At 39.5% G+C, this 22617-nt stretch overlaps 2 protein-coding genes and 1 non-coding gene across 5 annotated transcripts; 2 read left to right on the top strand and 1 right to left on the bottom strand.

Moving 5' to 3' along the window:
* Window positions 1-1405: 1405 nt before the first annotated feature.
* On the bottom strand, window positions 1406-1477 carry trnae-cuc (transfer RNA glutamic acid (anticodon CUC)). The gene has a single exon. It is a non-coding gene; the product is annotated as a tRNA-Glu (tRNA).
* A 615-nt stretch (window positions 1478-2092) lies between these two features.
* On the top strand, window positions 2093-12084 carry ice1 (KIAA0947-like (H. sapiens)). The gene is made up of 20 exons (XM_023430715.2): window positions 2093-2312; window positions 2503-2561; window positions 3582-3693; window positions 3786-3862; window positions 3956-3993; window positions 4169-4251; window positions 4424-4500; window positions 4724-4761; window positions 4905-4987; window positions 5082-5118; window positions 5452-5508; window positions 5649-5747; window positions 5862-6232; window positions 6607-9123; window positions 9511-9673; window positions 9823-9983; window positions 10239-10429; window positions 10603-10703; window positions 10800-10898; window positions 11241-12084. The coding sequence occupies exons 1-20, from the start codon at window positions 2223-2225 to the stop codon at window positions 11420-11422; spliced, it is 4635 nt and encodes a 1544-aa protein (XP_023286483.1). The 5' UTR covers window positions 2093-2222; the 3' UTR covers window positions 11423-12084.
* A 576-nt stretch (window positions 12085-12660) lies between these two features.
* Window positions 12661-22611, top strand: LOC111673062 (terminal nucleotidyltransferase 4A-like). 3 transcript variants are annotated; one of them, XM_023430717.2, is made up of 12 exons: window positions 12661-13560; window positions 14008-14131; window positions 16290-16336; window positions 17162-17282; window positions 17457-17564; window positions 17651-17779; window positions 19080-19293; window positions 19823-19940; window positions 20072-20175; window positions 20379-20563; window positions 20721-20858; window positions 21114-22611. In XM_023430717.2, the coding sequence occupies exons 1-12, from the start codon at window positions 12863-12865 to the stop codon at window positions 21558-21560; spliced, it is 2433 nt and encodes an 810-aa protein (XP_023286485.1). In that variant the 5' UTR covers window positions 12661-12862; the 3' UTR covers window positions 21561-22611. The 3 variants fall into 3 exon arrangements, with proteins under 3 accessions (XP_023286485.1, XP_023286486.1, XP_023286484.1); XM_023430718.2 differs by having other exon boundaries at window positions 19823-19949; window positions 21168-22611; XM_023430716.2 differs by having other exon boundaries at window positions 19823-19949.
* Window positions 22612-22617: the final 6 nt, after the last annotated feature.

The raw sequence follows: 22617 nt of genomic DNA, 5'->3' as shown, positions 1-22617 counted from the left end.
TAAAATATCGTCCATTAGCATATGGCATATGTTGCATCCTCTCCTGGTGTCTGCTTGCATTCCAGGTGCATTAGAGACCCTAAACTGCTGTAGGTGTGAATCTAAATGTGCACATGTTTTACTGTCACTTTTATTGTGACTTAGCTTTGTGATTGACTGGTGAGCAGTTTTTGTATTACCTTAAAAGGTTACTATCTCTATTTATTTCTGTAATTAGGCTAGCATAAACAAAAGTGCATTGCTTCAGTGGCTTTTACTTTCATTAGACAGCAAGCTACAGTGGTTTAACAAGGAACGAAGAGGAGAGGAGAAAATCCAGCTACACAATAAGAAAGGGATTAAGAAGATGAAGCATTTTTGTTTACACAAAGATGGAGCTCAGACAAAGGCTTCCTGTAGATAAGAAAGGTGATCAAGACAAATCTGGCAACATGCAAAGTGTTACCTAACCCATGTCAGTTAACAGAAGAGATTATCTGTCAGAAAGAGACAGGAAGAGAGGAAAGCATGCGCAACACTCCTCTTTTCACTTAAAAGAAACTATGCTATCTTTGACTGCATCTGTTTGGAGAGAGTTGGCTCTTCAGCCTTGAGGCTATATTCCTAAGGTTCATCTGAAGTTACAGGGTTATTACCTTTCTATCAGGATGCACCTACAGCATATCCCAGCACCTTTAGATGGTTCCTCTCAGCTATTGGACATCCTGCTGCCACGGTAATTAGGACCATTGTGGAGCACAACAAACTGGAACACTCTGTTTAGATCCTGAGCTTTTCAAAGACAGGCGACAGGGCCATAATATTGAGGCTTTGCATGGCTCAGTGTAAATGCGTACAAACACAGCTCTCAGAGCATGGCACAATTGCAGTGGAAATCAGACATGTATACTACAACTGTTGCCTAAAAGTTAATGTATTTGTGTTTTGTTCTTTTTTGGAAACTTTTTATGATTTATGTCTGACCTTTACCTCACCAATTTAAATGTTTGTATGTCTTAAGTTAAACCAAGGAAGGAAGCATTATTTAAGCAATTTATTCTTGTACTCCAGCACCGTAGTTGTCTGTTAGTGCACATGTGTGTGTTAGAGAGAGAGAGAGAGAGAGAGAGAGAGAGAGAGAGAGAGAGCGAGCTAGCGAGGAGGAACACGTTAATCTGTACAACAGTACCCTCTACTGACCATATATAGAAATGAAAGACAATGAACACACTGAAGGAAAAAAGAGAACCATTTGCCGCAACTCAACTACAAACAGGGTTCACACAATTGTATGCATTTCAGATTTCTGCAACAGTTCCAATATTACTTCAAGCAAGTCTTCCAAGAAGAGAGCGAGATAGTGGTTAGGGATTTCAAAGTATATGCTCCAGTTTCAGTAAGGTCTCTCTCAAGCCTCAAAAGGTAGTTCCCTGACCGGGAATCGAACCCGGGCCGCGGCGGTGAGAGCGCCGAATCCTAACCACTAGACCACCAGGGAAAGATACCTCTACCGATAAAATTTACAGATTTAAAATCTATTCTGTGGCAGTGACATGTAAGGTCAAACTGTAGCTAATTCAACACTTACACGAAACGTGTTTAACTTATTAAAAGTGTGGTATGCCAACTACTTCCGTTGTTCTGTTTCTCTTCACCTTAACCTGTCCCCAACCTTAACCTCCAACCTAAAGGGGAACACAGTTGGGGAGGACCACAGGGTGGCACAAGAAAGTGAGAAGTATAACATTTTTGAAAACACAATAAAAACTAAACTAAACTAAACTAAACTAAACAGCGAGTACACGACCTGAAACTGAACATGCCCCTACTGACCGACCGGTACATGCTGTAGCCCTTTTGTATTTCTAACTGCTCTCGCGGTAACGCCCCCATATGCCATAATGCAGTGCCTGAAGCAAAACCCGAATGACAGCAAACATCCCATTTCGGCCGACAAAAAAATCAAACACATAATTTTACACTTGTATTACTCATATTTGATCGAATACACGCCATAATTTGAATGTGTTAACAATTTAGCAAGAAATTAGAAATTTTATCCTGACCGGCATTTCACGAAGCTGCCCCGGTGGGGTCCTGGCTTGGGTCCTTGGTCAACGTGGGAGACGCGAAAATGTGAAGTTGTTTTGGACCGATGTAAAATTTGTGTAATGGAGACATAGTCGTCAATTTATACGAGAAAAGGCAACGGCTGTGAGGGTTACAGTGAAAATTGTCTTACCATGATGCCAGGGGACAGTCAGTCCAAAACAGTGGCAATCGCCGCGGACGCAACGGTTGGAAACTGTCAGAACTGTTCTGTTTTGCATCAGGTCAGATCATCTTTCTATGACAGAAAAGGCAATTAACCATCGTGTTTTGTGTCAGAAGGCGGAATATAAACAGTGTCCGATGGTTGTGACATGATCATATATTTTTATGTTATCAGCTAAAGTGAACATGGTGGTAAATATGAATTCCCCTGTTTGTTTTTGTTTTGTTTCGTACCATCTCTTCATTCAGAGCCTGACCGAATATGTTTCGTCATTTCTGGCACTGAAACAGAAGATAACGGTTTCGGAGTGAGTATTAACGAATGTTGTTGTTGCCATAGTGACACTTTACTTTTACACTTTGCATTTGTGAAACTACTTTATCTTTATCTTAACCATAACTTTGACACTTTGATTAATTCATCCTTTACACATCACCAATCAGACAGCATCTTTGTTTTCGCACTGAGATTTATACGGAGCCCAGAGAAGGTAGCGGGTGTAAATTTAAAGTAATTTAGCGTATGAATTATGAAGTGGTTCATTAACGTTCAACTTCTGTTTTTTTCCATGAGAAATTTCCATTGTAACACAATAAAATCTTAAGTAAGTGACTTAATGGGATAAACGCAGCTTTAACTTTTTAACTATTTTAACTATTATTTTGAAGTGTTTACTAAATGCTGCTACACTTCAAAGACTGTTGTGTGGTAATCATAATCAAGAATGCATCCATATTGTATTCCCCTAACGTTAACTGTTGTTATGCCTTTTCCGTTGTCTTTTCCGTTGGCTAGCAGTATAGTTATAGACATTTGTTGTCTACTTGCGTTTGTGACTTGTTTGTTTTTGATTTTTCGAAAGTCACAAAGATAAGATAAAGTATTTTTTGTTTGTTTGTATGTTTTGTTTTTTTCCCACAACATAAATTTTTATAATGGCATTAATTTAATGTTTAACAAAGGACATTGACTCTGGATTTAGAAAAACAGAGAGACTCCGTAAAACTTACTTAAAGACTTTCAATAATTATCTTATTATCCAAATATTACTTTGATAACGGACTCTGCGTGAATGTAACTTAATTGTATTATCCTGAAACATAATGTAGCTGTACTGCTTCTATTGATCAGTAGATAGAGACAGCTGTAACCTATCTTTAAAAACCAGGAATCAACCAACAGTGAGTCAGTGACATATAGGCTACTGTACCTGTGAAGACATAGTTGCTATTTAAGGCCACACACAGACAATACAAATGGTCATATGTTCATCAATGTTGCATGCACCTTGATTAACACATTCCTGTTCTTAACATGTTCTATGCAGTGACACTGTCAGGCTTCAACAACAGCAGGAAGAGCTGCAGATCAGATTGGTTACACTGGAGAGAAAAACCCTAGATTATGAATCTATGCAAGCAGAGCTGGAGGAAAAGAAGGTATGCCCTTTCTCTGTAGAATCCCATATAAAATATGTGATGTGTTTTTTTCTTTTGTCATGCTGATATTCACACTATTTATTTTATTATAGTGTGCTCTTAAGGTCTATGGACAGTTGTCTGAAGAGATGGAAAAAGTGAAGCAGGAAAACAGCAAGACATTAGCAGAGTAAGAGATGGTGCCAGTCATAATCATAATAGTGCAGATCATAGGTAGTATCTGCATGGATAAAATGATAACTATTATGTTTGTGTCCTTCAGGAATAAGAAACTTGCACAGCAGTTGAAGGATCTGAAAGGTACTTTGCAGTCACACACTGTAACTTTAATCCAGTAAAGATTTAACATAGATTGCAAATGTTATTATTGTTATTATTATTATTATTATTATTATTATTATTATTAATAATAATAATAATTTTTCATAAAATGCATGTGTGAATACACACCTGATTTTGTTTTTCAAACTTGTAGAACTGACGGAAACGCAGTCACTTGAAAATGCACAGCTGAAGAGGGAAAAGGCTGAAGTAGAAAATGGTTTGCTGAAAACACAGGTGAGCAATTAAAAAGTTGTCTCCTTTGATAGGCTTGAGTCATATGAATTTGTTTTAATCTCATAACTGACCCTGGATACTGTCATGACTGTCATGAGCTTTTTGTACAACTGCCAAAATGTAGCTCAGAAAACTTAATAATTTCTGTGACTTTGTCTTTTCACCTCTTCAGACATCTCTGAAGCAATCTCAGGCACAAGCAGATCAAGTTGAAAAACTGATAGAGGAGAATGCCAAGACAACAAGCATGTAAGAACTCAGTCTTGCATTAGAGATGTAGTTTCTTACATCTTAATTAAAGATCAAATATTTTCATGTCTGTCTGTGTTTTTATATTATGGGTTATTAATATTAATTTTCTGTTTGATAAATTTATGGTTTGTTGTTTAACTTGTTTTGTTTGTTAGAAAATAATTTCAACTATACTAAATGTTTCCATGTGTTTTTTTTTTTTTATATATATCATCAACAGAAAGGACAACCTTGAAGATAAAGTCAGATTGCTCAAAGGTTGGTATTAAAAATGAGATTTCACACAATATAAACAACGATTTTAGGTTCACAAAGATATCTTTAATGGACTGGTTTATATGACAATGCTTGTTTGTTGGTTGAATGATACATATTTATGCATGTTTTTGTCCTGATTTCAGACTCAGTTTGCAAACAGAATCATCAAATATCCCAATTGACCAAAGAGAAGATCCTACTACAGAGGAATATTGATGATCTCCAGGTGCAGTAATGACCTTTATGGTCAACAAATTGGTGGACATATTATTTTATAATATTGAACTAACCTTTCTTTATGTATTTCAATTCATTTGCAGGTGAGACTGTTGAAATTGGAAAGAGAAAGGAATAAAGGTAAAAAAAACAAAAAGCAGTGCAAATACAGTGTTTAATGTCTTTTTTTTCTCTTCAGGACATTAGCTTTTCAGTAGACAAGAAAATAGCTAAAATTCTTCCAAATGATCAAACTTCACATGTTTTTTAATTGGGCTTCAAAGGCCCCAGTAAAAAGGAAAAAATGGTTTACTGTATATCCCAGTTCATTTGATCTAATTTTAGCTATGAAATATTTATTTCCAATAACTGCAGCGCCTTTTTTCTGACATCAAATTAAATTTAAGTTCAGTTTTAAAATATTGATTGTATTAAAAGATAAATAAAATTAATAACTGAATTATTTCTCAACAGACTATAGGAGCATATCAACTCAAGCAACATCTCCCGAGGAGCCTAAAGTTGACAAAGGTAAGCAGTTGGCTTCACTTACTTATTACATGTGTTTGACAAGCAAATCACATGAATTAACACTAAAATCATTTTGTAGTAATTCTTACCATTGCATTGTGTGAATGTCTGTCTGTGTGTGTGTGTGTGTGTGTTTCCAGAAAAATTCCGGATGCTGCTAGAGAATTTGTGGGCATGTGTGGAACCTCAGCAGCAGCACTCAGCAAACCTTTTGCACTTCACTGGTGATGTATCATCAAGTGAGTCAGCTCTGCTGCAGTTATTAATTAGCAGCAGTGACTTCTTATTTTTTGATTTTGTTTGTCATTCTTTCACAATTTTACTCATTGAATGTATGCAATCTTCTTTTTCAGAGTCATACTCCAAATCCAAGCAAGTTCTACCCTCCTCTCCATCAAACAGACTGTGCTCTCAACTGAGAAACATGTCCCAGTGTGCTTCTCAAGACATCGGTGACTCTCACAGTTTCCTCACGCAGGCAAAAGCCACTTACACACAGTTAAAACCTTTTCCTCATGCACAGAAAACCATCAAGCACCATTCACCTCTCCAGTGCTCGAGTGGCAAGAAGCAACCAGAAAATCCCAAAGAGAGCAAACAATTGTCCAAGGAACACAAAACTGAGGAATCATCTATTAACTTGCGCAGCTCCAAAGTATCTGTTAAAGAGATCATGGAAATGTTTAAACCGATGCTTTCCTGCATATCACCACTACCAGACTTGGTGAGATTTTGGTTATATTTAATGTTTGTTGTTCTTGATGTTTTCAATCGTGTCAACTACTACTACTAACCCTGTGCCAGTCACTTTTTTTTTTTTTTATTGTTTTTAATCTAGGATTATAGGATTTAAAAACTTCAACTGCACAGTATGGCAAAAACTTGCAGTTAGAATTACAATTAATTTAGAATTTCTGCTGTATAACTAACTGTTTAATTATATTTGTATAATTCTTTAAATTTATATGGTAACAAATGACAGATTTAGCCTTTTTGTAATTTTAATAAAGCACAGGTCTAGTTAGCTTTGTCATTCACATGCTGTGGTGGTCATTGGAATTCTTCTAAATTACATCCTTCTCTTCTTGTTTCTTTCAGGATACAGAGATGGAAACTATGGAGACAGATGATGGAAAAAAGGAAAATCATCCCAAACCCTCTGACGATTCTGTTCCTCTTCAACAACAGGCGTCCTTACTCATCAAAACATCAGTGTCAAGTCACGGCCCAAGCTCTTCTGCACTTCCAGCAGAGGAGAATGTGGACTCGCCAGTTGTCACAGCACACGAAGTGGAACACATTTCTGATGAAAATAACTCCAAAGGACAAAATGAGTTGATCGGCATTACTGAGATGAAGGACCAAAGTACTGTAGATGGTGAAGAAATGCATCTTCAAAAAGACATGCAAACTGAGCAGGAGACAGGTACTGAGCAATTAGTATCAGCATTGTCAGCATCTTCTTCCACATCAGACAATACAATTTTGGTTGAGGCTGTCTCATTAACTAATGAAAGTCAAGAACCATCCTGCACTGCAAATCCCAGTAGCAACATTGCCAGCAGCATCCCAGAAACTGAAAATGTTATAGGAAAGGCAAATGATGATCAGTCACAGACTGTTACAAAGATGGATGTAGACACAGACCCTAGTGATGTTACACATGCCAAAACAGTCCCTCCTGATGATGGAGAGTCGCCCAGAGAAAGGGACAACACTTTAGTCTGTGAAGAAGCAGGAGACGTATCCTCAACAATCACTGACTCTGTGAAAGACACTCAGGTTTCAAATACAGAAAATGGCTCAGAAGTTGAAAACAGTGCGCAGGATCCTTGTTGTTTGAGACAGGACGGTGAAGATGCCACTGTCGTAAGGCCGCAAGAGATTAAATTTTCTCTTGACAAGGACACAGAGGTGCCGGAAGATAACCTCTGTTCATCAAGCAGCAGTAACAGCTTCAGTAGCGTGTCAAATAAAAATGTTAAAGAGAGGTTCGAAAATGATGGATCCTTAAAAGTTCTTGAGGTGGAAAATAGTAATGAAGAAGAAAGAACTGCGAAAGCTGATAAAACGCATTCTTCCCTGGAGTCACATAGTGGTACTAGACCTCCCTCACCTCAAATATTTCCACTGTTAAAGATGGAAGATGCAGACAAGGGCCATGCTGAGCAAGAATCTGCTCAAGCAAACGTTAAAAATACTCCTTCAAAAAAGAAAGTTGACACAGAGACATTGAACGGTGAAACAGTGGCTGGTCATGGGCCTTCCCTTTCTGACATCCAAGAGACGACGACTGTTAACTGTGAATCTATGAAAGAAAATACACACTCTATGTGCAGGCGGTTGAGTCCTTCATGTCTGTTACCCACCGTAAAACTGCAGGTATTGGAAACTCGCCCAAACCCAGGAGAATTGAATGTTGGTGATGAAAATGAACGCTTTTCAACAAACAAAAAAACTGTGCCTAATCCAGAGGAAGATGGTGTAATTAAAAAGGTTGTTGTCAAAGACTTCCCTCAGGACAGAATAGACACAAGTTGTACTACCTCATTAATTCAGTCTACTGCGGCCAAAGATGGGCAAAATAAATGTTTGGAGGCAGGTACAAGAGTGCTTGAAAAACAAAGCTCACATCTGATCAGAGAGGAAGAAGCTAGTCCAGCAGCAGCTTCAGCTACAGATAAAAAAACACAGTTCATAGGTCAAGTTCGCTCTGAAATGGGCCCTCCACTCCCTCCTGTCCTAACCCCTCTGAGCACCCCAACAAAAACGGGAAAATCAATCAATCCAAGGCAGGCTATTGGGAAACTGTCTTTTCCCTCTCCCATGGATAGATTGGCTTCTCCTACCACTCCTGTCCTGACCCATATGACCCCCAACAGTCAGCACCTGAATTCTTCATCCCTAAACAGTCCACTCCCTTCAAACGGAGTCCCCTCATCGCCACTTCAGTTTGGCTCTGCTACTCCAAAACATGCTGTGCCGGTCCCAGGTCGCCTGCCCCTAACAGCAATGACTTCCTCCCCTTCCTCTTCCTCCAGTCCTTCTCAGGAAAACTCTATGAGGATTCTTGACACCATGTATCCAGAGCTCTCTGCACGCGCCCGAACTCTGAGCATCCTCAGGGGGAACGTTAGTCTCAGCATTTGCTCTTCAGAGAGCGGAACATTACCCACAACAACTGAGAGTCAGATGTCTGGCTTTAAAACTATCAACTCCACTCCAACAGCATTCACCAAGACTGAGACAAGAGGAGGAAAAAGACAGGCCAACAGTTTGCCTCAACTTAAAAACAACAAATGTCCCAGGCTTGACAGCTGCTCTCCCACCGTCGGTCACGAGCAGGTACCTTCCTGCTCGTCAAACAGTGGAGAGGAAGCCACCTCACCCCAAACTCTGAGGCCCGAACAGCTCAAAAGTCCAGCTCAGCCCATGCAAGTTGGAGAACCTGCAGAGCAGAATCTTGTAGTCAGCGCTTTAAAGAAAATTGAAAACAAGTGCTTTGATCTACTGCCTGTGATCCAGAGCCACCTGTATGTTGGCACCCTCCCCAAAAAGCCAGTCTTGAGAGATGAGGAGAAGGAGGTCATCTCTGAGATTTGCCAGAGCAGCTTGGTTAGTATGCTGGTTTATTGTGCTCATGTCATTAACTCTGTTTCATGTAATCAATTCTTATCGATAACAGAGATGGAACAAGACGATCGAGTAATTATAATTGCTACAACACTCTTTTTTGCTAAAGATTGTTTTCTCGTTGACAGAATTAGCTCATTCCCATTTGTATGTTGTCGTAATGTGAACAAAGAGATAAATAGAGAGAGAACCACAGTTGGCACAGTCTTTGTATGAAGGAAGTAATAGATTAATGCGACCACAATGGGTTGAATAAAGCAAGCAGGTGGTATATGTAAAGATAAATGACTGCCATTAGCATTTATTAGCGAGAAAAGTGTGTTGTTTTCATGTGAAATTAACGTTTTTTTCTCTTCTTTTCAACTCAAGGCAGATGATATGATCATGGCCATTCTGATCAAACTGAAAACTGAGAAAAGGGACCTCAGTAGAAACTACATGCAGGCCCTCTGTAGAGTCTACACAGGCATCTGTAGACAGAGGAACCACTGGGAGAAGGCTCGCATACTGGCGTACAGCATTCTCACAGAAGGTTAGCAATTTATTTCATGCTGTATTCCTCAAAAGACTTTACTCACTTTTGCTATACGCACGTAAGTGTTTCCAAAATGTTTTCCACTTGAAAGTAGAAAAATTATGGGTTTTGCTGACAGTTTTTGCATTCTGTCTTTCTCACTGTAGATTTCCCAGATTCTACCAAGCTGATTTTGTTTATGGTGACAACATGGCCCAGTGTTCTCTCGCACAGTAGTTTGCTGTGCCAGGCTATACATGCTGTCACCAAACTGACAGCACAGGAAGAGATTCTCAGCTGCCTGTCACCATTGTGTGGTTGGGAAAAGGTATTTTACAGATGAGGTTCTACACTTATCACATTGTTTTTAACTCTGCATTTTTATTAATGTCCATGGAATTTTAGGCACTTAATGGGCGTGTTTGCTTTGAGCACTGGTTCATTTTTAAACCTGTGTGACCTTAGTTTGGAGTTAGTTCATTATCTTTATCACATTATCTCTTCTTGCCCATCTTTCCCATCTGTGTCCTCTCAAATAAAATACAGTTGACCCTCAAAGACTAATCTCCCTGTTTCTCTGCAGAGTCCTCCCTGTGACATCGACCAGCTGATCTCCAGAGCACTGTCTGCTCTTCAATCGGGGACAAATCTGTCTTTCACACAACACAGTCGTTACGGGTTTGACCTGGGGGCTGATGCTTGGGAACTTGTCTTCGCACTGCACCTCCTTTGTGCACAAAAGGATTGGAAGTGGACCTATGACAATTTATTGGGGTATGTTATGTTTTCTGACATGAACCTACAGTGCATAATGATGTCATTTAAATCAAAGTTGTCTGCCAATACTGTACATAAAAATTTTTTTTTTTAAACTTTATTGTAGAAATGATCCATTTTTTAAGCAAGCAGTGTGTACCTGTGCTGATCTGTTCATTTTACTTTGACAGCAAGGAGTTGTGGCCATTAATGAACACATGGGTGACACAGCCCAGAGATCAACAAACACCTGTTTCTAATGTAGCTGTCGCCTCTGTGCTCCGACTCATAGGTCAGTTCTGGTTATTAACAATAATCTGAAGTGATGTGTAATTTAATAATCACCAGAAGACAGCGGGGAACTTCATTGTCTTTTTGTTTTAAATAGGATACCTCGGTCATCTGGGAATCAAGGAGAGGTGTGTTTCCTCTGTGGCAACTGTTGCTAATGTCATCAACACGTTTGTTAGGCATGGACAGACTGAAGGTATGAAACATGAGAAATCTTGGAGACTACATACTGGTTCAGTTTGCCTCTAACTAATACAACTCCATTGTGTGCTGAGAAAGTTAATCTTTTTTACATGTCGTCATACAAAGACTTGCCCATGTGTATTTAAGCAGAGTCCAGAATTTTATCTCACCCTGCCATGTTAAAGTAGACTTGCTTAATGGTATTCATTTCATATTCATAGAGTTGTGCCAAATAGACTAAAAATATATATAAAAATATAAATAATTCTCTGACGTCCTGATGTGAAAGAGAAAGGACCATCCAGCAGATGATTTCCATTGCACACCCTAATCTTATCATGTCTTGCCTCACCAGGTGTGCCATGGCAGGTCCAGTTAGCAGCTGTCTACTGCATTTACGAGCTGTCTCCCTGCAACCCCAAACAAGCCCTGGACGCCCTTGCAGCGTGGCGAGAAGAAACGTCTCAGAGCGTGCCTCCTGCTGTTAATAGCTGCATGAACCAGTTAGCCTCTATCTGTAGACAGGTCAAGAGCTGAGGGATGACACACATGCTGTACAAATCCACATGGACATGCAAATCTGTACCTATGTCAAAGACAGGGAGAATGAAGATCCCACCATGCACCTCAATATTCATTTAACTTGCTGACTGGCAGCCCACGATGGAGCTGTTTACCATTTGTGCACATGAACAGTGACTCTTTCTCATACAGGGTGTCTGAAGGTTCGCAGTAAATCTTAAGGTCAAAGTTTAAACATTTAAACAGCTTAAACATTAGCTTTTTTGTTTTTTTATGTGCACTTCTACTATAAAATGAACATGTTAGGTAAATGCATCTGTTCTCCAATTGTGTAGCAAATGTTTCCTCAATTTTTAATGTAAAAGACATCAAAAGTGTGGTTTTGTAAAGTTTTTTAGCTGTCCACACCCTGTATTAAATGTACTGGTATGACTTCCTGCCTGTCTACTATACTCAGGTAATGCTCTAAAATATTGTAAAGCATGTACATATATATTCTGATGTAACAGGGTGCTGCTGTAAATGTTTTCTGATTCAAATGTTTGTAAATATTGAGGTGTTAAAGTTTGTATTAATGAAAAATAAGATTGCCACAGTAAATGTTTTGTACAGTTTAAAGTTTCAGAGTTTATTTAATTTTGTTCAAATTAAAATTTTCACATATTGAAACAAACAAACTGTTTTGGTGCAGTCTCTCTTCATCTGCCTCTCTGTAAATAGCTCTCTATAATGTCATATAATGGCCTAATATGCATCTATCAGCTTGGTGATACCTAAAAACTGCTGGAAAAAAACAGACTGTTCATATTTTTGGCTGTTCGATAAATGTTTTGGCTCTCAGTCATTTACCACAGCATCAATAGTCATAAAAATGTGATAAAGACAGCGACTAATGATGCAGCCAAATTACTACTACTGTCTCATCTCTGTAAAGGGGTCAAACCATCATTCCTGGGGCTTGCCTTCAAAATAAAAGCCCAAGCTACGTTTTAAAGATTTAATTTGAAGCATTGGGAGAATTGCACAGTTATATAATACATACACAAATATATACATTATACATAATTCTTTGGCATTTTGTCTTCGGTGTGTTGTTTGATATGATCTTACACAAAAGCAAAAATTAAATACTTTAATTTCCGGGTTTTCCGCCCTGTGTGTGGCTGACTTGATGCATCTCTCGGTCCTGAGGGGTGTGTTCAAAGATTTAAATCCCTCAGACATGCGTAGACGCTGATCCGTGCTGCTGGGTGCGCCATATTGGCTGACTTACATGGGGAGTGGAGTTGGACTAGCCGCTTGAAAAACCAAACCAGTTTCCGGACATGAAGTACTTCGAGGATAGCAAGTAAATCAACGCAGTAGGATTTATTTGTTTCCTTCGGTGCAACGTGTTTAATTTGCTAAATTGCTCGCCATTTTACCGTGAAGAGGTTCTCGGTGAACTCGAGTTCAATGGATCCCAGGACCGCTTGGATCCAGCCGGAGCAGAAGGGACCTGCCAATTCCCTGTGGATGCACATTTGGGAAACCTCTCAGGGATTTGGAGCAAACTCCGGCATCGACAACCACCTTCACCACCAACGCAACTTTGCAGCGCAAAATTCAAACTCCACGGACTCAAACGGCGAGTATTGCAAAAATGTAGCACCGCCGCCGGGGGTTGTGTTTGGGAAACTGCCGAAGCGAGACGGCGGCGGAGACAGGGGAAGTGTCAGGAGGAAGGGCTCGTTGTCGCCGTCCTCCTCCTCGCTGGACTCGGAGGCCGAGGGCTCCTCGCCCTCCGGCTCCTCTCTGCAGATCGACAATTTGAACGTTGCAGAGGAAGCCAGCCGGTTTTTACACTACGGCGAGCACGAGTTAAACGAGAACAATCTCAGACAGCAATATCCCCCTCCGCCTTTTCACACTGTTCAGCAACACTGTCGCAGCATGCAACAACCACACGGCCACACCCCCACGGGGATGAAAAATCAGCATGGGAACAAGCACCACCACTATCAGTCACATTCATCCGGCCGCAGGAGGCATCTGAACAGAGCCAACACTTTCCACGGCATCAACCCGCTCCTGTCCTACGGCTGCAATGGACACTATATAGACTCTTCTTGTAGCCTGTGGAAAACCAGGCGGTACAGCCCGGGCATTAATGGGTAAGGAGATATGGAGAGGTTTTTTTTTTCTAGTCAAAGAAGGGTTCTCAAAGTGAGGTCTGGGGACCTCATGGGGTTCTGTACAGAATTCCATCAGGTCAACCATCAAAATGAGCAGTGGAAAATGTCCGCTTGTTTCTTTGATTTATTTAATTTGCATCCAATTTAAGTATTTCACAAAAATACCTGTGCTAATATTAAGTAATGTATGTGATGCATGAATACATTTTGATATGTCTTTTTCCATATGGTTTTGTGTATTAACTGCAGTATAGACTTCAGTAGGCCTTAACTCCATACTCTGTATCAGACGTCCTTGTATTTTCCACATGAATTCTCATATACATCCAGCAGCTCAGTTCTTAGTCATACAGTGCTCACTTTGTTTTCTCTCGAGCTGTATGAATCCATGATCCAACATGTCGTTTTTCCCATGTTTTCTTACAGTCTGCATGAAGAGATAATGGACTTTTTCAACTTCATGTCCCCACGACCAGAGGAGGAGGCCATGAGAAGAGACGTAGTGAACAGAATAGAAAGTGTCATCAAGGACTTGTGGCCCACGGCACGGGTGAGTAGGATAGTCATGTGCCTGTGCAGATACTTGGAAAGGTAACTCAGGCTGTGATTCTTGTGCATGGGAGCTGCACTCCACTGTGGCCTACATAGTGTATAAAGACACTGACCTGTCTTGAGATTTTTTTTAAATTTAGGTGTACCACAATGCTCATTTCTTGAGGCCATGCTGGTCTGTACCCTCAGCCCTGTTTTGAACCCAAACCCTCATTTGCCAAAGTTGGACAAGGCTGGGTATAATGTTTGCCTCTTCAGACAGAGTTGACTTTGTCATGGTCCTTAACTTCACAAGCTCTCTTTTATGTTTGAGCAATAATCAACTATATGTTTCAGATATTTTTGAACAGATAAGACTTTGCCATCATCGGTTTCTAGCATTTGATACTTGATATAGAGTTAACAGTTTATCGGTTGAGTTCATCTTTGTGAAGCCATAATATTGTCAGGGAATAAGTTTGAATAATATGTTTCTGTTGATACTATGTCAGAGAAGTGATGATTCAACTCTGATACAGTAGATAAGTGAGTGTTGTAATGGACTGCTTTATGTTGAGATGTATAATGTGTCTAATATGGCGTTTTCTCCCATTTACCTACATGAATGAGAAAGATTAGCAATGCAATGGATTACCTCTTCTACGACACACTGTCTAAACCATAGACTGTATTTAAACGGTGTGTTACTAACTTTAGAAAGCGTGAGACTCATTGCAGGGCTGCTGTATTGGATTCCTTCAGATTTTACAGGTGTACCTGATAAATTGGTGCCTTTACTGTCAAAAGAATATAGTGTATAAATCCATTTCAGACAAACAATGCTTTTAACAAAACATATGCAGAGGCACCAGGTTTGAAGAGGGGGGGGGTACAGTTGAGATTTTACTGGTGCTATATCAAATGTTTTAACCCCTTATGAGCTGGATTGTACAAAGACAGTACACAAGAGAACAAGCTTTTGCTGCGTTGGTCCCCATCCAGGACTCATATTTCCACACTTTAAAACACATTTTAAATTACATTTCTTCAATGGGATTTGTCATTGTCTTTCGGTTTAATTATGTAACATTGGCTCTTAATTCATTGTTTTATGTCTTGCACTGACTCTTGCTTATTGCTTTGTAAATTACTTTGCAAAGCTGTTTATATACTGTATAAATCAATGTTATTGTCTTGTTAAGCTAGCCTAGCAGCCAGTATGTCTGAAGGTTACTGCACTTTACATATCTTGTTTGGCTTTTTTTTTTTTTCATTTCTCTAAAGGCCATTTTGTGTCACTCTTCCGAGCTGTGGCAATACAAATGTTTAATGTATGTAGTGGGCTTTGGTCACTGACCAGAAAATAAGGTTGTCCAACTGAAAGGTAAACCTATACAGTCAGCAATAATCTCTAATATCACCATACAGAATATAACACAGCCCTGTTCTACAGAGATCATTGTGTGATGTTTTGACCTGACGTTAGGCATTTCATAGTATTTCAGAGACTTTAAACTCACATGTAGAGTATTAAACTCATGTACACCCATCTGGCTGTAACTGACCTGGGCAAAGTCAATGTTTTGTGTGACATGAAAATGTTTAATTGATGTTTTCCCTTATGTGATACCGCTGCTATCCATCTGCAGTATTTAATCTGTAGTTTTATATTATTTTGAGAATCATTTATGACATTGGTAATCCTGAGTTAGCATAGCAACACCTTCTCAATTATTGGCATGCTGCTAGCAAGAAAGCTATTCCTACTTTCATGCAGCATTCACAGGTGAGGTCTTTTTGACATATAATTTCACAGAACAAGTATGAATTTGATTATGTAAGTAAAGTTTCTGTACAGCTCATAGGCTTGGTTAGTGCAAGAGCTTGACAAAAACCCCAATTTTGAAAGAATGAGCAAAAATGTTTGTTTAGCTACTCGTGTTCTTTTCCTGACCTGATGAATTCAGCAAACAGACCAGGCAGTACACATGCAGACTGATCTTGCTATTTGTGCGAAATAAATTCTGAATAGTGAAGCTAAACACTACTTTAAACCTCTGACATGTTCAAACCACCTACAATCATAAAGGTCAACTGCAAATATATCAAGCTGGTAATGGTTACAATGATATGTCACAACTTAAATAAGGACTGTGTTAATTTGTCTTGTTCTGCAGGTGGAGATATTTGGCAGCTTCAGCACAGGACTTTATTTGCCCACAAGGTAACATTTGTTTTTGTACTTTTCTTGCACAGTCTAATCTTACATGGGCTTCTTTTGTAATGTTTCCCCATCATGTTAGTTTTAAGGAAGTGGGAGTGCTACGTTTGGTAGGGTATGTTTTGTCAGACCTTCAGTAACATAGTGTTGCTGTTCAGTAGCTGAAACTGATTCATTATTTCCTAATGGAGTGGTCTAGCAGTAATTACAGCAATTTTTATGGAGTATAGTATGGAGATACTTTTAAGTCAGCTGTTTAATGCCATGTTGTTTCAACATCACACCACTGTTACTCACTCATTCATTTGGGCTAAACTCCATGATCGACAACATATTTAATTATGAATTAGTACTGTGTCTTTAAGATGACCACATCATGAACTAATTTCCCTTCTTTCTATATCATTTCATCAATGTCCTTTTGTATAATTTCACAGTCTTTCAAAAGAAATGGTGCATAGAGAGGTCAAGAGCTCACAGGTCATAGCTGGTCAAGAACAATTTGTTCAGTGAAAGAGACAAATAAATGTTCATTTACTGCAGTTAAAGGTACCCTTTCTTTCCTTGTATCTTGTACTTCTTCTGAAAGTCTTCATCTGTCAAATCATCACATTATGCTTGCACAACCTTTCCGCCCACATATTTGGCTCAGTGGCATGAGTGTACAAAACAGAACTGTACACATTTCCAAAGTAGTTTAACAGCATAAAACCAGGCCCTAATGTTGTGTTTTTGGTCACAGGCACATCACTACGCACTGTGTGTCGACAGGATACTTGGGGAAATAAACTTCTTAGAGTGCAAAGTGCTTTGTGTTTTTGTTCTTAGTGACATTGACCTGGTGGTGTTTGGAAAGTGGGACCATCCTCCACTGCAGGAACTGGAACAAGCCCTGAAGAAACACAATGTAGCTGGCCCGTATCCCATCAAGGTCCTCGACAAAGCTACAGTAAGTCCCAGCATGAGTAGCTTCTAATTTTTGGCCCAAACTGTTTGTTTAATGTTTAAAGCTAACTGAAGTTCTGAACAGAAAAAATGTCAGTAATCTCAACATGAATCATGAAATATTGGTGGGATACTTACCTGTGGATTGATTACAGTTGACTGTTTGACCTGTTCCCAGGTGCCAATCATCAAGCTTACTGACCATCAAACAGAGGTGAAAGTGGACATCAGCTTCAATGTAGAAACTGCAGTGAAAGCTGCGCAGTTCATTAAAAGTTACCTTAAGGTAATCCCTTTTTTCTTGACATTTTCAACACAAATGCAGCATTTTTCTTTTGGTTTGTTTCTTACATTTGTCCTTGTGTTTTTTAGAAGTACACTGTTCTGCCACCTCTGATCTTCGTCTTGAAGCAGTTCCTGCTCCAGAGGGATCTGAATGAAGTCTTCACGGGAGGCATCAGCTCTTATAGCCTTATACTAATGGCCATAAGCTTCTTGCAGGTACATATACTACTCATGTATGTTTATTGTTGTGACACTCGGCTTGGTAATAAATTCAATTCTTTTCTGTCTATTCAAAATACTGCAGATTTAGTTATCGTAAAAATCCCAGTCAAATAAGCTGAGAAGTCCTCAATTTGCTACTTCAAAATTGTTGAATTCGCAAGACAGAACAGTGTACACAAGTAATGTAGGTTTTATATTTTATTATCTTTCCTCAACTAAAAGCTGGCAGTCAATTTAAAGCCGGGTCTCCAATAATGGCCGAGGGCTTGGTCAACATGAACAATAAAAGCCAGCCCCCATATACAAGGAAAAAAAACAAGGGTGGATAAACTCATGGTGCCTGTTATATAATTTTTCCTGCCAGTACGTGACTGGTAATACCACACAAGTTAAAATGATCGTATTGTATGTGTATATTTACATGGAAATGATGACAAGTTAACTTTTAGAATCTAATTTTAGAAGGCAAGTACTGGTACTGCTAGCCAGCTCTTCAAAGTTTTGATGGCCTTGCAGTCCTGTCGTCTATTGTTATACACTTTGTTTTAATAGAATATTTCAATTAAATGTACCCAATATATTTTACAGGGTTCAAATTGATTCTTTCCTTCTGATCCACTTTGCTCTGTCATCCTTTAATCTCGCTCGGCTGTTGTTGCATATGGCATGCCTGTAAATTTTTCACAAAAAAAGCCCTGTTAAGAAATGCAAGAGGGCTTTGAAACTGAAACATTTACAGGAAGTTCTGAGTTTGTATTAACATCGTAATGCGGCATCGTTTAACAGGGTAAATGGGAACAGATCAAAATGAAGCTTGGTACTAAAATTGTGGTATGGCCAATTATACTTATCAAACAGAGGGAATTAGAAATAAAAGCTGGCCTGTAATATAAACCTACTTCAAATGAAGGTGTGTTACCTTCTGTGGTTAAGGTAAATAAAGGCCCCAGTCACTATTTGAGGGAAATATTCTAAGTTGTATTCAAATAATTGCAAATTTAAAAAAAAAAAAAAAAAAAAAAAAAAAAAAAAAAGCAAAGAATGGATTTTGTGCTCGTCCTGATATGTAAACGTAATGCATAATTACATTCCCCCTTTTTTTTTTTTTTTTTTTTTTTGGAATTCACTTCAGTTACATAAAGTGGTATAAGTCATTGTTCACACAACTCCTCAGTATCTGTCTGAATGATGATTAATGTCAATGAAGAGGTCGGTGAGTTCGGCCAAACTGGAGTTTGGTTACAATGGTGGTTATAAAGTGAAGGCAATGAATTCTCCCTGTCCTGTTGATCAGTTACATCCTCGGATCGACACACGACGTGCCAACATCAACCTGGGCATCCTGCTGATCGAGTTCTTTGAACTGTACGGCCGCGATTTCAACTACATGAAGACTGGCATCCGGGTGAAGAATGGAGGGGCCTACCTGTCCAAGGAAGAAATGCTGAAAGCCATGGGGAATGGAAACAGGCCATCCATGCTCTGCATCGAAGATCCAATTCAGCCAGGTCAGACTGGGATATAAAATTATATATATATATATATATATATATATAAATATAAAAAAGGGGGGGAATGAAAAAAGATATTAATATTAGAGCTCTGTTGTGCAAACAAATGGAAAAACAGATTCCAAAAGACTAAACAAGGTGGAAAATAAGAGAAGCATTTGCGTGAAAGTGCAATGGAAACTTATTTAGTTTATAAATCATGATGCATTTGACTTTTACATCCACTGATGCTTCAACACCAATGAAGAGGTGAAAAATAGCAGCAGACAAAAATCTCAGATATATGTGGAGTGATGAAGAGACTGTAATACTCCTCAACTTATACATGAGATAAACAGATGTTGATAGATGCAATGTGTCGAGTATGTTACATGTGAGTAAACTTATACCTAATGATTATCTTTGGCCTTCCAGTCTCTTCATCTGAACTGCTTTCAAATTGTTTGCCTTCTATGTGATTTTAGTTTTCTGATTAATTCCTGATTAAATTTGCAGATTTAAATGATTAATCTTGTATTCTTCACAGGAAATGACGTGGGCAGGAGTTCATATGGCGTCCTGCAGGTCAAGCAGGTGTTTGACTTTGCCTACATGGTGCTGAGTCATGGAGTTTCTCCTCTTGCACGTGCTTACCCCAACAAAGAGTATGACAGGTTGGATTCTTCATGAACATTTTTCTTTTTTCTTTTTTTTTTTTTTTCTTTTGTAATGTTTTGCACTCTTAGTTTTGCATTTATCTTGATAGCATTATGGACTGTACCTTACTCTGTTGCAGTACTTTGGGGCGCATTATCAAAGTCAGCCCAGAGGTGTTGGCCTACAGGGACTGGACAATCAAAAAGTGGGGAGCCAAGCAGTATGCCAAGCTGGAGAACCATGGTAACTTTGTGGCAACTTTGGGTTTGAATCTATTTTCTGTAACATTTAGACTGGAATTGTATTTTGGGGTGCTTCCAGAAAAAGTAATAAAATGATTTTCATCTTCATCTTCAAGAGTCAGATATGTAGTAAATATCCTCTACTGACAAACTGTTAAATCAATTCAAACTTTTTTTCAACAATAGTCTTCTGTTTGGTCCTAGATGTAGAGACCTGTGAGCAGGACCTTGCCAGGCTGATGCTGGTTTCTGTGGAGGATCAGAGAGACAGTTGCTCCCCCCTCAGTGCTGACTCCCCCTCACCTTCCCCAGTCTTCCTTCCCAGTCCTCAACACCATTCGTCGTCATCCTCGGCATGCTCGCTCTCCTCCTCCTCTGGAAGTGACATAGTAAGGCCAAAGGATGTTTTGACCGTTCAAACATTTACTAAATCAGTGGTTCATGACAAGTGTGGCAACACAGTGACACACTTCAATTTCCATAAGTTGTCCATAGTTGAGGTGCTTGACTGACTAACTTTGTTAATCTGTGTGTGTCTTTTTCCAGGAGTCTGATTCTCCTCCGAGCAGTAATGCTGCTATCCAACTCCACCCCCTCACCCTGGCCTCAGTCCATCCAGTAATCCAGTTGGCTACAGACCTGAGGGCCACACATCCAGCAGGCTTTATCCACGCCACACCTCAGGTTAGTGTTTTGGGGTTTTTTTTTGGTTGTTTTGTTTTTTTTTTCACCTCATAGGTGTCAGAAGAAACATGACCATAAAGAATACTGCCTTGGAATTTCAACCCCAAAAAAATCACATTTAGATGATGTATATGTTTAATTGTGGGTATATGGGGAAACAAATCATTTCCCCTTTGCCTTTTAATAATCAAAAAACCTACTTAGGGCAAAATTCACACATTCATACACATTATGCATATTCTCATTTTTTGCTAGGTCCAGATGTCCCTCCCAGAAAACCTGACCATTCCCTCCCTCTCTGATTGCCAGTTCTATCATGAGAATCCACCTTCAATCAGTGTTGTGCACAGTCACACATCACAAGCTGCACAGATCTCCCGGCACACCAACTCCACAAGCCCTCTCCCCAGCCCCCTCCACCGGCTCCACCACCCTCAGATAGGAGGACAGCAGAGCCACACTTACACCATAAGATCCAATTCCCATGGCTCCATCGAACCGCACAAATTTACCTTCAAGCACAACCAAGGTGGCAGCGTCCGAGGTCAAAACCACTCTCAAGGTAACTTCAGTCCCCAGCGGCGGTTTGTTCCACAGGGTCATAACACAGCACCGGGTTTCAGGAACCAGCAGCAGTACAACCGTAACACCTGGCGACGCAGGAAGAGGGACAATCTTCCAGCTCTCAACCAGAGTAGATAAGAAACTGAAGGCGCAAGATTTGATATTACTTGTATTAGAAATGAAAGCCTCGCTCAGCCCATCATGAGTCTTTGAGTTGAGAAGCCGTGAATGATTCATTATAACTGTTTTTTTGTAGGGGGCTCTCATGCACCTACATCATGCTGGAATTGGAACGATCGACTCCTGCTAGCATTGTGCAAGCACCAAGTGATGCTACAAGGCTCTTGCAGGAGAAGGAAGACTGTAAAATGCTTAACTGTGGTCATTTTGTTACATCAGTCTGATGCTAGTCAGAGCCCTTCCTCTAAATTTGATGTACACCAGCACAGACTTTGAGTTGAATGAGTAATTACTGATTCCCAGACTGAGTCTTCTCACCAGTGTCACTTCCCAGCAGCTAAAGTTTGGTCAAGTATTGAGTTCCGTGGGCCTTGAACATCTAAGAACATCACGTGCCATAGTACTGAACTGGTTTGTCAAACCTGGTCTCTCTCAAAGTTGTGGGCCTTTTTCATTTGGTCTTCTGAATGCAACTCCCTATTAGCACGCTTTTGATTCAGAGCTCTTACAGCTTTGACTATCATCTGCGAATTGTATTCTGGACTGAAGCGAAGCACTACTCTCCTACCTATGCAGCGCAACGCTGACTTGATGTTTTTGGTGTGACGGCACAAAACGGACCTTGTCTCAAGTGCTTAAACTGTGATGACTTGTTTGAATGTACTAAGTGTTTCTTTTTTGTGTGTTGGTCATTATCTTTTGTTCTCTTGTTTTTGTCACTGAGGGATTTGTTTGTTCACATTGGCACTATGTTTTTGTACTGTAAACATTGCCACCTTATTTTAAGTTTGTTGCATTATATGCAATAATGACTTGCTTTTATTTAATTTATTTCACATTTTAGTTTTATTTTAGGGGTTCTCCCCACTTAAGGTTTGCTTTTTTGATTCTAGACTACATTGATCTGTGCAATAGATGGATTTAAGGGCCTTGAAGGAATGTGTTTGTGTGTGAACAGCTTTCCAGCACAAGGGGGAGCTATGGTATAAAAACATGAGAAATGTGCCAAAAATCC

The sequence above is a fragment of the Seriola lalandi genome, unplaced genomic scaffold, assembly GCF_002814215.2.
Source record: "Seriola lalandi dorsalis isolate HSWRI2012SDOR001 ecotype SW California unplaced genomic scaffold, Sedor1 jcf7180002054910, whole genome shotgun sequence".
Lineage (NCBI taxonomy): Eukaryota > Metazoa > Chordata > Actinopteri > Carangiformes > Carangidae > Seriola > Seriola lalandi.
This window is presented reverse-complemented; position numbering and strand designations above follow the sequence as displayed.

Excerpts from the sequence above, each read along its gene's own strand:
- ice1 (XM_023430715.2), top strand. The coding sequence starts at position 2,223 with ATGATGCCAGGGGACAGTCAGTCCAAAACAGTGGCAATCGCCGCGGAC. Across the intron at positions 3,694-3,785 it reads CAGAGCTGGAGGAAAAGAAG|TGTGCTCTTAAGGTCTATGG; the intron begins GTATGCCCTTTC and ends ATTTTATTATAG. Across the intron at positions 9,674-9,822 it reads GTACAGCATTCTCACAGAAG|ATTTCCCAGATTCTACCAAG; the intron begins GTTAGCAATTTA and ends TTCTCACTGTAG.
- LOC111673062 (XM_023430716.2), top strand. The coding sequence starts at position 12,863 with ATGGATCCCAGGACCGCTTGGATCCAGCCGGAGCAGAAGGGACCTGCC. Across the intron at positions 17,283-17,456 it reads AGGTCCTCGACAAAGCTACA|GTGCCAATCATCAAGCTTAC; the intron begins GTAAGTCCCAGC and ends ACCTGTTCCCAG. Across the intron at positions 19,950-20,071 it reads CCCAACAAAGAGTATGACAG|TACTTTGGGGCGCATTATCA; the intron begins GTTGGATTCTTC and ends ACTCTGTTGCAG.